A 16,510-nucleotide genomic window follows, 5' to 3' on the forward strand; every position below is an offset into this window, starting at 1 on the left:
CAGTCAGGAGGATTATTTTTGTTTATATATTATATTTTTTTTATTATTTATAGCACTTTGTAAGGTTTAACAGTTTAAAAACAGAACTTCAAGACATCAGAAATATACTTTTATTTTCACTTTTTCACTACATGAGGTGTCATACAATAATAAATACATGTATTAAAATCACAATCAAAATAAATATATGAATTATTATGCAAATATAACAAATCACTACTCAAATATGGATGTTAAATAACTGCTTTAATATTAAATAAATTAAGAATAAAATTTGGTAAAGACAATAACTCTAAATAGACAACAATTACATCTGCCACATCAAAACATGCAAATGATAAATACTGAATATTAACATATTATGACATTACATTCAGATGTAAACACTTTAGCACAAACAGATGGACGCATAGAATACAAATGAATGGGATGTTAATAATACATTGTAAAAAATATAATTGTAAACATAAAAGTCAATAGCATCAATGTTTGTAGAAGCTAACAAAAAGTCCATATTTTGTTTGCTGGCTCATTGTACAGTACATTACATACTCCATCCAATGTTCTTTGTTTTGTGGTAGTGAACATTTAGTCAGATAAGAGTAAGATAAGAGATGGCTGTGATTACCACAGATTTCCAGTTTGCTTATATGCTGTATGTAAAACATGATTTGACAGAAGTTTTAATATGACTCTGCTCAAGCAGAGTCATATGTGAATGGTTGGTGAAAGATTTATTCATAAACCACTGTTATCAAGCCAATGGCCAACCTGCAGCTATCCAACTTTTTAGAGCTATGATCCACCTACAACATACAGTAACAAAAATAATAAGTAATTCTGCTATTACAAGTAAATGTGCCACAAGAACACACACACATTCTCCAAAATGTTTAAACAGTAAATAACTATTTTTTTAATGTAAGCATTGAAAGTAACATGCATACATCACATTTAAAAACAAGATGTGTCTCTAATATCAAGCGGTCATACGCACTGCCTTCACTCCCAGCAAGATTACCTCACATACGAAAACTCTGAAATATCAATAAAAAACCTAAACACATGTTGTACCACATTCTTTTCATAATTAGTTTAATAAACTTAATGTACAATATACATGTCTATGCTTTTTAAGGGCGCAGTTACACCAAAAGCGATTTAAACGCTTGCAAACGCAAGGCGCGACGCACTGCCTTTTTTTAAAAAGAACAGTGCGGTGCGGCTTTTCATATTGCTAAGCAACCACCGAGTCAGCTGTCTTGTCAATCAAATATTGAAGCGTGAACGCTCTTTTGCTGTTAACTGTCATATTAGCAGAAACTTTAAAAAGAGGGTGCTTGCTCTGACCTTGTTTGAGGGTGAGAGGTGCACAAACACGAAGTAGAGAGTGAGCGAGTGGAGTCCGGTTCTTCAAAGCAACTGTAAACTTCCCTCACTACAACGTAAGGCCCGCCTCTCCCCTCATTCGATTGGACAATGGAAGACGCGAATGACGTCAGGCGCTTCTCCGCTCTCAGCGCTCCTTCAAAAATGCGTGCGCGGCAGGCGGCAGAAAACCGCAAGGCGCTCGGCGCGCATAAACAGCGCGCAAACGCGCCCTGCCCATAGAATATCATTCAAAAAAGGCGCCTGCAACTGCCATAAACGCTTTTGGTGTGACTGCAGCCTAACACTTTAACAAATCATTATCCTAAGTCATTGTTAAAGCAGAGTCTACTAAATATATAATTTAAAACAGTATGAAGCTTACCTGCTATAAAGGGAATGAAGCTTACAGTATAAAGTTGACTAAAAAAAAAAAAAGTTGCCCTGCCTGCGTCTGAAGTTTCGGCTCTGCTCGTTCGCTACAAAGAATCAGCTCTTAGAGCCGCTCGTTCGCGAACGACCCATCAAACAGGCAACCGGAAGCCTTCGCCGTTTTCCGGTTTGGTCACTTGACGTTCGAAATCTAGCGTATTCTGTCGTGTTTTTTTTTTGTAGCTGGATATATAACATTTGTTGAGTCTAAATATTAATGAGGATACGGTTTTTGATAAATCAAATTTTACTGTTGTTCTTATAATCATCTAGGGGGGCTTAGGAACATTTTGGGGTAGCTTCAGCCCCCCCTAAAATAGGCCTAACGACGTCCCTGGTCTGCAGGCGGTTCAGCAGGACTGATGATTCAGGGCTTTTGCAGGTGAAAATTTAAAATAAAAAAGGCGGGAAATGAAGAACCTTTACCATCGTTTCAGAACCTTTGAAGAACCATTTTTCTTAAGTGTTGGAAATCTGAGTAAGTTTGAGTCTCTTCTAAGTCTGAAAGTTTACTTTCTGCCGTTTTCTGTTTAATTCAGTTCTTGTTCATCTTTCATCCAGTGATTGTGTTTGTTAACAGCAGCTGTTCATCATTCAATCATCACTTTATCTTCTCATTCACTTCAACATTGGGTCTGTTTCATTTACTCTTTGTAGTGTGGACACATTACGCAGTGTTCTTTTGACACCAAGGATTTTGCTGTGGGGTTTAAAGGGTTAAATGTGTAAGATATAAAAACATAGAATGCTAATCTTTTTAACAGTTCTAATCTGTAAATGAAATTTACTGAAGAAGACCGTTAAAAAAACATTATCTTGCTGGCAACCAAGCTGCCAGTTAAATACTGTTAAAAAACAGAATGTGCACAGCAAAAATATGATGGAAGATTTAACACCATGGGTGTTAAAATTAACACTGCCCGGGTGAAAATACAGGTCCATCTTTGATAGTGTTCAGTCAACACTTACCAAAGTGTTGCTTAAACAAACACTGTTAAAGTGTCAATTTTTAACACTCTCTGTGTTGATTAACAAACACTCAGTATAGTGTAAACGTTCAACACTCTATGGTGTAAATCATTTTCATGTTAAAATCCCAATGCAGATAAAAACTAAAAGTTTTATACTGTATATTTTTCAAAATACAAAAAATAAACAGTGACTACAAACATCAAATTGAATTTATTAAATTCAACTACAAGCCACAATTCAGCAATAAACATGTGGGAAACATACAATTCAATAAAATATTCCTTTTAAATCTTCAGTTTACACTTCAATAATACACTTTACTCAAAAAATACATAAAATCAACATACAGTTTAATAAAATATTTCTTAAATATTCAGTATCCACTGGAATAAAATTTTACATAAATAATACAACAATTCAACATGTAATCCATGAAATCATGCTAATATGGGTTGTAAATATACACCCAGTCTAATTAAATATAACATTAAATATTCAATTCAGTTCAATTTCATTTATATAGCGCTTTTCACAATTGCTAATTGTTTCAAAGCAGCTTTACATTAATAGATGTAGGAAAAGCATAGAAAAGCGAGCATAGTAGGCTAATAATGTAACATATACAGTAAAGTAGTAGGTTAAGCCAAAGGGGGATGAAAAAAAACCTAGGAGAAAAACCCTCCTGGCTAGTCCAGGGGAAAACTCCTAGGAGGGAAAAACCCTTGAGAGAGATACATATATATTTATATATATAAATACTATCAGGGTATGTGAACGGGTAAGCAAATTAAACTGGTTCCGCCGGTGGTGGCTGGGCATCTCGTAGAAGGACGGTCGGTAGATCAGTGGTGTAATGACCTTCACGGCTGCAGGAACTGGGTCTGTTTGTCTCATTGTCCTCAGGGTTGAGGACGAGACAGGGAGAGAGAAACAGAATCCTATTAGCGTAGGGGCTGTTCACATGTAATGCAAGTGTCATAAATTATAATGGTTTTAGTCAGCTCGGTTTTAAAAATAAATGTTTTTTTTTTTTAGTTTTACATACTTTCATGTGTCTTTGTACTCCGTTCTTGCCCTTACTGTGCAACCTGTAAAAGGTAAACAAACTTTGCTTTTATCCTAAATAAAAATGACACATAAAAACACAAATACATCAAAGATTCAAATCAGGCCGACCCACCTACTAATGTCTGTCTTGCACTTTTAAACTTGACAAATGTGTCAGTTGATCGGATAAAAGATAAAACTTGCTCATTGTTTTACCAAATTATTACATTTAGCACAATGAAAACGAACATGTTAACTGTCACGGTTAGTCCGTGTCATGTTGTGTCTGTTCTGATTCTTATCACCTGGACACTTACTCATTGATTGCCTATCTTGTTTCACCTGTTGTCAATTAGTGTGTGTGTGTGTGTGTATATATATATACCCTTGTCTCTGCCATACTCACTGCCGGATCATTGTCGTTAATCTCATGTTGTTTCTGTGTTCTCTACCTACCCGTTATTTATACTCCTCGTGTTTTGTCTCCTTTTTATTTATTAAATGTTATTTATACATCCAGAACTCTGCACTTGCGTCCTTGCTTTTGTAACCAGTCATGACACTTACATCTCTGCTGTCCTCCATTAAAGAATTGAGCCGCTTTGCTTTCAGCCATGGTGATGTCCTGTGAATTTGAGGGTCAAAATAAACATTACCATGTCTTGTAATTCACTAAAAGTTAAAGCATATTTTAAAATGTAACTCAGTTTTACCTGTAAAATTGTTTAGACCTCAAGACTTATCGCCAGCATCTGAAGTAACTTAAAAAGCTTGCGGAGTTTACCTGAGGCAACACGTATGCTACAATTTATCTATACTTCGTGTTTTTATGTTAAAAGATATTTACTTAACGTTGATATTTTTTGTTAAATAAGAAATATTCATACTCCTTTTTAATAGTGAAATGTGCAGTGCAAATGCTCCAGCAAATTAATTTTCACACAAACGGTTTAATATAAAGTAGGCTAAATATAAGTTGTTTAGGATAATATAGGCTACAAGTTAATAAGTAAACCACAAGTTGATAAAGTAATAGACCCCTTCACGGTTCACGTCACAGGCAGTTTCCACTGCGCATGTCAGGGTCAGAAAAGCCATTACAGCAGATAGAGTTGCGTATTATTCGGTATCGTCAAAAATGCCTACTTACGTCGTGGGCTGTGAAAATCGCACCAGGTCTTTCGTTAAGTTTTCGCGATTCATGCAGAATCTCAAAAACAAAAAAATACAACATCTGCAGCTGCAAGCAATTAACGTGCAGACTGGGACAATGCAAGTATCAAAGAGGCTTGTGTTTGTTGTGTTCACTTCATTTGAGGTAAGTCATAATTTTTCAGCCCTGTTAGATTACATTATAAAGCCTGGATGGTATGAACAGTTTGACCCCATGCTGCGCGCGCACCCGATAGTCATTCAATGTTTACAAACTTTGAAGGGGTCTATACTGAACATATTCCGTTGTGTGCAGACAAATCCATAAAGATGACTATGGGCGTGAATGTCGAAAAGCATTGCACATGCGTATATGGATCGCATTTGTAGGATGCATACGTCATAAAGACTTATTTCAGAATATTAACAATTCTAAAGTTTACTATTATTTTAAGTTAATCGTACATTGTTGTAATATGCTTATGACTTACGAATGTAATGCTCAGTTAACTTACATAAACCAGGCTTGATGACGTATGCAGCCTGCATATGCGACCTCCAGAGGCTGCATTGCGTCTTTCTACTGTTCAATCATCGAAAATCACGTGACCCTACGCTCGAGCTTACTTACAACTGCTTCTCAATATTAGTTTCTATAAAACTAAATTTAGTTTTAAGTCTAGTTTAGTCGAGAATATGGTTGTGTAAACTTCATATCTACGGTCAGTTAGTAAAGATAGCGCTTATTTAAAAGTCTGCTCAGACGATGTCGATGTGAGTTCCAAGTCCGACCAGCAGGGGACAGCGCTCATGTATCCCACGGAGGGCGCCTTTTTCTCTGCCACTCCTCTGAGATATAATTCGCTTTTGGTTCATCTAACCAGCAGTCTCGGGTCTCATGAATTTATTATTTGTTTCGTTTACTCATATTCCTTTGTTTTATCTTAATGCTGAATATACTTTTGTTTAATCCTAATGCTGTACTAGCACTGTGTCTTGTCTTTAGTACATAAAAGAGAAAAATTCAAGTGTTTTCCAAAGCGTGTTTAATCATAAATATGATCATTTACACATTTTATTTTATTTTTGCATCCTGTTAATGTAGAGGAAAATACTGAGTTGCAAACAGTATCTGCCAATATGTGTTTATTGCATCCATTACCATTTACACGTATTGCAAAGAATTGGTACTTTTGCACAGTTTAATTATAATAAAGTGTAAATAGCATCTAAAGCTATATGATTTACTGAATCACAACCTAGGGGACTACGGAACTGTTTGAGACACAGGGCAGGGATTGACCCATGTTAACACCCAAAAAGAACACTGTGTATTAACACTAAACAAGTGTTAAAGCATGAGATATTTGTAACTGAACACCAGATTTTAACACTGGCTGCCCAACACTATGTTTTTATCACTCAATAATTTGCTGTGTGAATTCACAGAGGCAGAAACATAAATTAACATTATCTTGCTGGCAACCAAGCTGCTAGTTGATTACTGGTATTTAACAGCACATTTTTTTACAGTGTGTGTAAGTATTTCACACAATAGTACATAACCTTACATTATATGCATTATAAGATTTGCATGCTGTGCATACTATACGTACTTCATACAGTCACAGAAAAAGCTGCATTAAAATGATTCATTGAATTTAATACATTTTTTTAATGTAAGTGGTTGCAATTAATTTATTTAAGCTACATTTAAACAAAAGTTTTATGTTTTATTTTACTTTGCTAATCTTTTTTGTTTAAATGTAGCTTAAATAAATTAATTGCAACCACTTACCTTAAAAAAATGTATTAAATTCAATGAATCATTTTTTCAATGCGGAGCTTTAATTCAATTGAATTGAATTTAATTGAATTGAATTGGTTTGCATGAACAAAATGCCAGTGATGAATATTTAATGTATGTTTAGAAATGTTGCATGCGTCTGATTCAGTGGAAAGAGGCAAAAAAAGGGAGATTGAGGTTTACCCTAGTTGCAGGGGTACAATACATGTAAATAACCTTAAGAGTGTGTGAAAAACTTGAGCTGATTTCCTGCCATAGTAGCAGAAAAAAGGAAGCGGTGCCTCTAAAAACCACAACCAAGAACCTTTAACTAAATCTTTCTGTTTAACAGACACCAAGTCTTTACAAAAGATCATTTGTGAACCTGGACCACAAAAACAGTCATAAGGGTCACTTTTTAAAATTGAGATGTAAGCTGAATAAGTAAGCTTTCCATTGATATATGGTTTGTTATGATTTGGCCAATAAACAAATATTTGAATATCTGGAATCTAAGTCTGCAAAATATTGAGAAAATCACATTTAAAGTTGTGCAAATGAAGTCCTTAGCAACACATATTACTAATGACAAATAAATGTTGGAGATATTTATGGTAGGAAATTTACAAAATATCTTAATGAATCGTGATCTTTACTTAATATCTTAATAATTTTTAAAAATTTATAATTTTTACCCAAGTGTATTGTTGGCTATTGCTACAAATGTACCCATGCGACTTATGACTGATTTTGTGGTCGATCACATAAAGCATTTTAAAATAAACAGAACCTCATTATTTGAAGATTAAAAATACAAAGTTAAAAATCAATGCAGCTAAACACATTTAATGATTCAATCTGTCTGCAAATAATTATTTTTCATCTTTTCTCTGTTTGTTTTTAGCGTTCCTGTCCAGATGTAAATACTTGGCAATTAAAGAGTTAAAATCATGGAATTTTTGTGAAGATTTTGTAGTTTTGATCAGTACTGAGGTTGATTAACAGATCTGAAAACAATATGCATCTGATACATTTTATAGCCGTTGAATTTAGTGGATGTTTTCATCCACTAACAACACGAAAGGGTATAAAATCTCATCAAGCCATTCATTAAATGTCTAGATTTGATTTTTTTTCCTTAATTCGTCATTTCACCCCTTAGTAAGGATAATGAAAATATTACTAATTTGTCTCTTCACGTTGTTATGAAGTGCTTGTATGAGAAACTTTATACATTTTTTAAATGACTTGAAATGTCTGATCGTTGACTTTTAGGCGTTTGGTCAGTCCTTCCTGCAGCTAGATATTCACATCTTCAAACAAAACTTGAGCTACCTGGAGGTTTTTGAACAGCAAACACAAGCTGTATCACATGTTTTTTTTCAACACATACCGTTTTTAAAATCACAGCTTTTTGTTTAGCCATGCGTTTGATATCATGTGACACTGTGCACATTTTTATTAAAGTATCGCTAGAGCAATTTAAAAGCAGTACTCTCCTGATAGTGTGATGTCATAACTGTGGGCTTACATTATAATGTAGCCTCTTTTTCAATACGTCACCTATGAACATGATTTATGAGTCCTGACTGATCGATCTACATGGACAGTATGACCCCCATCATGCACACTTTCAAAGCATAATCAAGCTTCGGCTTTTGTTCTTGTTTAGTGACCTCTAGTGGTGAAAATGACAATGTGCATTTAAAAGTGCCATAAAAGCTGTTGGAGGGAAACGTTGACATGCATTTCACAATGTCATGCCACAACTTTATATATATAATCACTTTACCTTTCTACATTGAATGATATAAAAAGGATTTCCAAGCATTCTACTCTTCGGCTATAATGGGGTTTGTGGGTCTCTAGTAATGTATTCTATTGGTGGGATGTTATCTTACAGATATAGTAAAACACCATTAAATCCTATGGGTAAGTCCAAAAATACTACATTAGTTAGTGTAGTAATGGTTTTGGTAGACAGCTAGATTTAGTCTAGAGCCGAATTTCTGAATTTCATTTAAACTAATGGATGTTTTGGAATACATTGTTTGTTTTGAAGCAGTCGTCTGATTTTTTTTAAACACAGAACTATAAAGTATGGTCTGGATTACCAGAAGAACTGCTTGAATGATTTTTTTTATTTTAAATCTTAGGTAAGAAAACTTCACTGGTGTTGTTTTGTCCTAACATTTATTCAGACTATTTTCGGATCAATATGGGACAATTTCCAAGAGATATTAGATCTTGATGCTTTGTAACTTGCATGCATGTTTTAGTAACATTTCCTGCAAAAAATAGCTTAATAATGATATTTAATACTGCTTAAATATCAAGTTAGAATAATGTATGCTTTATACTTTAATGTCGATAAATACTGTATGAATGCAATTTAATTTTACTGTCATAAAAATAATGTGGGTAAAATATTTTTAATGTGTAAATGTTAAAAAACAATATTAATGTGGGCTTAATAATAGTGTTTAAATGCAAAATAATAATGGAAAATAATATGAATGTGGGCTTTAATAATATTTTAATGTCGAATAATAATAATAATGTATGATTTGTAATACAGTTTATAATTTTAAAGATCGGTAAATGCTGTAAAAGTGCCATATATTAGTATTTATTTTATTTTAGTATTTAATAATGTTTAAATGTGTGCTTAACAATATTCGATGTTTAAATATCAAAAATGTGGGCTAAATAATATTTTTAATGTTTAAACGTCGTAAAATAATATTAATGTGGGCTTTATAATAATGTTTAATAACGGTAACCATGGTAACCGATTTAAAGCGTCACTGTAAAGAAACGATACACAACGGTTCCCTGGAGCTTGCTAACTGAAAAGTGATATGAATATAAATTTACACTATATTAATCATTAAAACAGCTAACTTCCTATATGTTTTCAGTTTTGTAAATGTATTAAATCTACTTTTATGATTTTTTCTGACCAAAAACTATTTCAAATCTCTTCCCTTACAGACTGCAAACGTAAACTCAATCCGCTTTAACGAGGTACAGGTATAGGCTACAGGTTAACTAACAAACATTTGCAATATTAGCCTACAATGTATTTTAAAATGTGCCCTGTTTTATATCTCTTTTCTTCTTTCTCTCATTTCAGTTTGTTATCAACTAACGTTAACGTACAGATCGTTAAACGACCATCGCCCTCCTGAGATGACCGCTGAAGCTTAATGGGATTTAAATAATTATTAAAAATTGTGCTTATGAAAGAAAAATACGCACGTCTGGCTTAGTTTGTTAGTCATCGTGAACAGTTGAAATGTTTATTTATGTTTATTACCATAACAAGCAGATGCAGGGAAATGTTTATTGTTTATTTCATGATGTGACGTATCTTTCTCTTTCTGGCAGCAGTGAATATGGTGGACGTGTTTAAGATATTGAAGGAGTCTGCTCTCCGCTTCATCTCCTTCTATGATGGGGTCATGATGGTCATAGTCCTGCTCAACTCCGCAGTAGATGTGTCCTTGACATTTCCCAGTGTTTCGATCACAGCAGGTACTTTAAAAAGTGTCACCTGTACCATTTGTTTGATAATAAATGTGAGAAGTTAACCATGTAGGACCACACAGTATTTCACTTTAGTAGGCTACAAAACACATTTTGATCTGTTTTGATTTCATGTTTAGTAATTTGACAGCTAAAAAGCGATAGTTCACCCAGAATAAAAAGTCTGTCATCATTTTCTCATTAACTGATTGTAACCATTGACTTCTATAGAAAAACAAACACGATGGAAGTCAATGGTTACAATCAGCTGTGTGCTTACAGCCATCATTGATCAAAATATCTTATTTTGTGTTTATCAGAAAAAGGAAATTTGTAACAACATGAGAGGGGCCAGGGGCGTTTTTATGTTTAAGGCAGCAGTCCAGTCCAACACAGTTAATCTCATCATCATACAATATCTTCAAGAATGAAAACATATAGCATTGAGATTTGTTGAAAAACAGTACAAAGAGAAAAAGAAAGCCCAATCCAAAAGCATATCATTGAGTCCACAGAAAGACGAATGCACCCTCTTTCAGCCTATGATGAAATCATTATATCAAATAATTTGCGGATGTTAATCCTGAATGAATGAATTAATATTTTATTTAAGTGTTATGCACTCATGGTGCCCAGCCCACAGCCTGCTATTTGATTGCATTATCAAAGGCCTCATTCTTTGGTAAAATTTAGTTTTTTCGGCTGAATAATATAGATTTCCGAACATTCGGTGCATTTGTGTTTGAAAATTGAGATCTACAATACAGTATTACAATGTCAAATATTTCCTCATGGATTTTGCTTTGTTTTTTTCAGGCTGGCATCTTATGGTGTTGGAAATGGTTTTCCTGGCTTTCTATATTGTGGAATGTCTGTTTAAAATCATAACTCTGCGTTGCAAATTTTTCCTGTCTGTGTTGAATATTCTAGGTGAGTTTCTTAGACATCATTCAAGAACATCTGGTGGTCATGATAGTGTAGGAGCTAACATCTTGTTAATTCCCTCACCTCGCTCTAGACCTCTTGATTACTCTGGTCGGTGTGGTGGACCTGCTCGTTGATGTCATCGACCCCAGAACAACAGAGAGCAGTCACTTTGCCTCCTTTTTCAGAATCCTTAAAATGGTCAAAGGTCTTCGAGCTGTGAAGGTCTTCAGGATCTTGCGGGTTTTGGGGTGAGAATATGGAATGGGGTGGATGACACATGACACATTTATGGTAGTAAGAGGTGCCTTTATTTAATTGTTTTCTATGGACAGTGAGCATTTCGCGTGCCATTTATGCGCCCTGAGTGTTGCGCTTTTGAAAGAGCCCAATGTCATTTGTGTTTTTTCTATTGTATAATTGAATAAGTCACGGTAAAACTTTCAATTTTACAAAATCAAAATTATTATTTTATAAACATGTTTTTAAGAAATATTATAATTATTGTGTAAAAACTAGAGATACACCGATATTAATTTTTATTAATCTGCCAATGCCGATACGATAGCTTGGTGGTTATATTAACTTACATCAACTAAACTCCGAAGATTACATTTCTGAATGTTATTCATTCATAAATCATATTCATTCATTCAACTAGTGATGTTTCTTTACATTTTCTATTCACAGAGCTTCATTGCATTTTCATGTTCTTTTTTGATTGACAGAATACACTCACCTAAAGGATTATTAGGAACACCATACTAATACTGTGTTTGACCCCCTTTCTCATTCAGAACTGCCTTAATTCTACGTGGCATTGATTCAACAAGGTGCTGAAAGCATTCTTTAGAAATGTTGGCCCATATTGATAGGTTAGCATCTTGCAGTTGATGGAGAATTTTGGGATGCACATTCAGGGCAAGAAGCTCCCGTTCCACCACATCCCAAAGATGCTCTACTGGTTTGTCATGTTCAAGAAACCAATTTGAAATGATTCAAGCTTTGTGACATGGTGCATTATCCTGCTGGAAGTAGCCATCAGAGGATGGATATATGGTGGTCATAAAGGGATGGACATGGTCAGAAACAATGCTTAGGTAGGCCGTGGCATTTAAATGATGCCCATTTGGCACTAAGGGGCCTAAAGTGTTCCAAGAAAACATCCCCCACACCATAACACCACCACCAAGGCATGATGGATCCATGTTCTCATTCTGTTTATGCCAAATTCTGACTCTACCATCTGAATGTCTCAACCGAAATCAAGACTCATCAGACCAGGCAACATTTTTCCAGTCTTCAACTGTCTATTTTTGGTGAGCTCGTGCAAATTGTAGCATCTTTTTCCTATTTGTAGTGGAGATGAGTGGTACACGGTGGGGTCTTCTGCTGTTGTAGCCCATCCGTCTCAAGGTTGTGCGTGTTGTGGCATCACAAATGCTTTGCTGCATACCTCAGTTGTAACGAGTGGTTATTTCAGTCAAAGTTGCTCTTCTATCAGCTTGAATCAGTCGGCCCATTCTCCTCTGACCTCTAGCATCAACAAGGCATTTTCACCCACAGGAATGCCGCATACTGGATGTTTTTCCCTTTACACACCATTCTTTGTAAACCCTAGAAATGGTTGTGCGTGAAAATCCCAGTAACTGAGCAGATTGTGAAATACTCAGACCGGCCCGTCTGGCACCAACAACCATGCCACGCTCAAAATTGCTTAAATCAAAATTTTTTCCCATTCTGACATTCAGTTTGGAGTTCAGGAGATTGTCTTGACCAGGACCACACCCCTAAATGCATTGAAGCAACTGTCATGTGATTGGTTGATTAGATAATTGCATTAATGAGAAATTGAACAGGTGTTCCTAATAATCCTTTATGTGAGTGTATATCGGCCATGACTATGTTTTGAAACTATCATCCGAGGGTCGATTATATATTGGTGCACCTCTAGTAAAAACCTAATGTGGACTGTGTTTTCAGTGATATTTATGCTTTTATTTCAGTTACTCTAAGGATGCACAGCGCACATGGAGAGTACTTCAACGGTCCACGAAATCAATCATGGTGATCTTGTCTCTCATGCTAGGCAACTTCCTAATGTTCTCAGTAATCTTCAGGGAAACCTTCAGTGATTCTGACCCACAGAGATTTGGTTCGCTGGTCAAAACCATGGCCTCTCTGATGCAGGTTATGTCACTGGATGACTGGCTTAGCGTCTATTACACCAGTCGAGACAACGGTACGAGACCTACTACACAGCTTATGTTTTTTGCTTCAGAGTTTAAAACAGTCTTGATGCATGTTAACAGGTGCGGGATATATCATCATCTTTCTAGTTCTCTTCATCTTGATTCAATGTTACATCCTTTTGTGGTAGGCAAGGAAATACACGGACATTTACATTTGATTTTCTGGAAATTATTATCATGTTATAAGTCGCATTATTGATTTTGTACAATCAGTCTGGCCGGAGCTGTGCTGCTGGATAATTTTACTCAGGCTGATAAGGAACCCAGGGCTGGAGAGACCACAGAGGTATTCGTGACTCAAAGCAACAATTCACTCAAATCCTGAATGAACGTATTTGACTGATAACACTTAATGCTTTTACATGATTTCTGGGCAATCATGACGATAAGAGCCAATCAGAAGAGCAGACAGGTGAGAGAATGAATCTATTCATTATTAAAATATCTATTTGGTCATAACACAGAAACATTTGTAAATTGAAAATCTAAATATGACCATTAAGTGAATTATTTCAACTCAAAACTGGATTTACATTATCTCAATATATGTCAATATCTGTTTTGACAGATCAGACCATGAGTGATGAGGAGTTCGATGAAGAGACCTGCAAAGACGACACCTTTGAACAAAACAAACACCGTGCACAGTGAGATATGAATTTTATTTGGCTTAGCAACTCTCCTAGTGAAGTGGTTCCCAAACTTTTTCAGCCTGCGGCCCCCCTTGTGTACAGTGCATTCCTTTGCGGCCCCCCAAAGAAAATTTGTGACAAAAAACTGTTCTAAAACTCAACATTTTAATAAAAATAATTACACAGAATTCACAGTAAATTAATGTATTTCATAAAACTGGGGCCCCCCCGGCACCATCTCGCGGCCCCCCTGGTGGCCCCGGAACCCCAATTTGAAAACCACTGTCCTAGTGTATATTTACTTGTATATTTACTTTGCTGAGGCTTCCCAGTATCATTTATCTCACGATGCCTTCAGGATAATACGCCTTATTCAGTCTGGTTTAAAGCGCACCCTCTGGACGTCCATCCCTCAGCCTCGGTTTGGAATCAACATGGCGGCGGACTGAATAAGGCGTATTCAGGATTAGCTAGTGACTATATCCATATACTATTTTAAGGAGCTCTTTCTTAGATTTTCATTATGCTATAGGAGGAAAGCCCTGATGGAAAAATACTGGAGGCTTCGGGAAGCAATTGCAAAAAAAGAAGAGGAATTTAAAAAACAGATCCGGGTCCTCAATATGTTCACGAAGGTCATCATTGATGTGAGTTCATTTTTGACTTTTACATTAGATTATGCATTTGGCGGATACTTTAAAGTAACGTACACTACTCTGACTGAAGAGTTTGTGTTCATTAAACCCATGACATTTTTATAAGACTTTGTTTCTGTGTTAAGGACCCTCCTGGACCTTACGTCGCTAGTGGAGACCTAAGAGGCCACAATGAAGCCTAAATGTGTGTTGTGTTTTTATTCATTTGTTTATATTTGTTCATAGATTTGTAAGATTAATATCAGTTTGTTTTATTATTTTTTAATATTTAATGTTTGAATTATTTATATGTAGTTGATTATATTGTATTTTATTTAATTCATTTTGAATGATATTGTATTTAATTATATTTATATTATATTGTATTTAATTACATTTTAATGATATTGTATTTAATTACATTTTAATGATATTGTATTTAATTATATTTATATTATATTGTATTTAATTACATTTTAATGATATTGTATTTAATTATATGTATTTAATTATAATTTTAGTAAATTAAAATATAGCCGACTCAATCTTTACCTGGGGTTATGGATTTCTTACTGTATGTAATTTTTATGTTTCCTCCAGCAGATGTCACCAGAGACCCTGCAATGCATTTTAAGTTTTTGACAGTGTTGGATTTAATTGGTGTAGTGGTGCCTGGAGAAGTGGGTATACTCTTTAATTTAGGCCACATTTTTAGCAGCCCAACTAGTGTTTAACGGGGCAATACGCAGGATTTTAAGTGTTTTATTAATCAAAATCAATGTATTTATTCATAAATATGTCCTCGTTGGTGTCAAATGACCTCTGCCAGTGATCTGACTTTTCTTTGTAAGCTTAGAATTTCTCCTCTTTACTTACATTGAACAGGGGCATCCATGGTCCCGTCCCAAATGGCACACTCCGGACTTGTGGTCCTCCTCAGAGTCCACACTTTGATGACATCACGTAGTCCAGACTTTAGGGACCCTTAATGCGAGTCCAGGTGGGTGCAACGAAGTCGGATTTTGGGACAGACTCGAGCATCACACCGTAAATGGGTAGAGAAGTTGCCCGTCAGTGTGAGCTCCTCCCTTCCGTCGTCTGATTGGTCTGATTGCTCTTTCGCAAGGACTTCTGGGTTGGTGCGCGAAGCCTGCTGCAGTTTGGGCTTCGCTTAAGACCGCATCAAGGGGGCAAAGGAGGCGCTGATGAGCACACTTCAAAGCGTAAAAATGACAGATGGGACACCCTACGGACTCGTGGACTAAGCGAGCACGCGCAATTTAAAGCCACGAGACCAAAAGTCCACATGAAGTGCGCCATTTGGGACAGGGCCACTATCGTCCCGCAGTATTGATAAACTACACTAGTCAACATTTGAAGTGGATCAAAACCTTTAATAAAAAAATACATAAAACCAATCACTAATAGCTGTTCTTGTCTTAGGACAAGTTTGATAAACTTTTTTGATCCACTTCAAATGTTGACAAGTATATAATAGCAGAGAGGGACAAAAAGCACTTGCCTACCAACGCGTTTTCATTCAGAACATGTGAACCAGCTGCAACTGACAAGGAGATCAGCGATTACATAACGGCTACCGTAGTTGCAACACGCATTTGGAAAGGGGAGGCGCTAGAAACCACTGTTCGTTTGAATGCAAAATACAAACTAGATGGGGGTAAATCCTACTTATTGCCCCTTTAAACACCCTCTGAGTCTTGCATAATTAGTTCACTCCAAAATGGGCTGCAGAGTATTGTCACTGCTTCTTGACTTCTCAGT

General features: G+C 35.7%; 1 protein-coding gene across 8 annotated transcripts in view; it reads left to right on the top strand.

The window, feature by feature from the left end:
* LOC129421468 (cation channel sperm-associated protein 1) overlaps positions 1-15,422 on the top strand; it is a 119,309-nt gene extending 103,887 nt beyond the window's left edge. Inside the window, exons 1-14 of one of the 8 annotated variants that reach the window (XM_073865183.1) lie at positions 9,552-9,613; positions 9,752-9,784; positions 9,894-10,032; positions 10,148-10,294; positions 11,102-11,215; positions 11,304-11,460; positions 13,216-13,451; positions 13,522-13,585; positions 13,675-13,747; positions 13,852-13,873; positions 14,030-14,108; positions 14,626-14,740; positions 14,875-14,933; positions 15,332-15,422. In XM_073865183.1, coding sequence (XP_073721284.1) covers positions 10,156-10,294; positions 11,102-11,215; positions 11,304-11,460; positions 13,216-13,451; positions 13,522-13,585; positions 13,675-13,747; positions 13,852-13,873; positions 14,030-14,108; positions 14,626-14,740; positions 14,875-14,931 — 1,056 coding nt within the window. In that variant the 5' untranslated portion in view covers positions 9,552-9,613; positions 9,752-9,784; positions 9,894-10,032; positions 10,148-10,155 and the 3' untranslated portion in view covers positions 14,932-14,933; positions 15,332-15,422. Of the gene's footprint in view, positions 1-9,551; positions 9,614-9,751; positions 9,791-9,893; positions 10,033-10,147; positions 10,295-11,101; positions 11,216-11,303; positions 11,461-13,215; positions 13,452-13,521; positions 13,586-13,674; positions 13,748-13,851; positions 13,874-14,029; positions 14,109-14,625; positions 14,741-14,874; positions 15,084-15,328 lie in introns of those variants that run through there. The other 7 variants (XM_073865185.1, XM_073865178.1, XM_073865177.1 and 4 more) reach the window with 7 other exon arrangements.
* The last annotated feature ends 1,088 nt before the right edge of the window (positions 15,423-16,510 follow it).

The sequence above is a fragment of the Misgurnus anguillicaudatus genome, unplaced genomic scaffold (genome assembly GCF_027580225.2).
Source record: "Misgurnus anguillicaudatus unplaced genomic scaffold, ASM2758022v2 HiC_scaffold_29, whole genome shotgun sequence".
Classification (NCBI taxonomy): domain Eukaryota; kingdom Metazoa; phylum Chordata; class Actinopteri; order Cypriniformes; family Cobitidae; genus Misgurnus; species Misgurnus anguillicaudatus.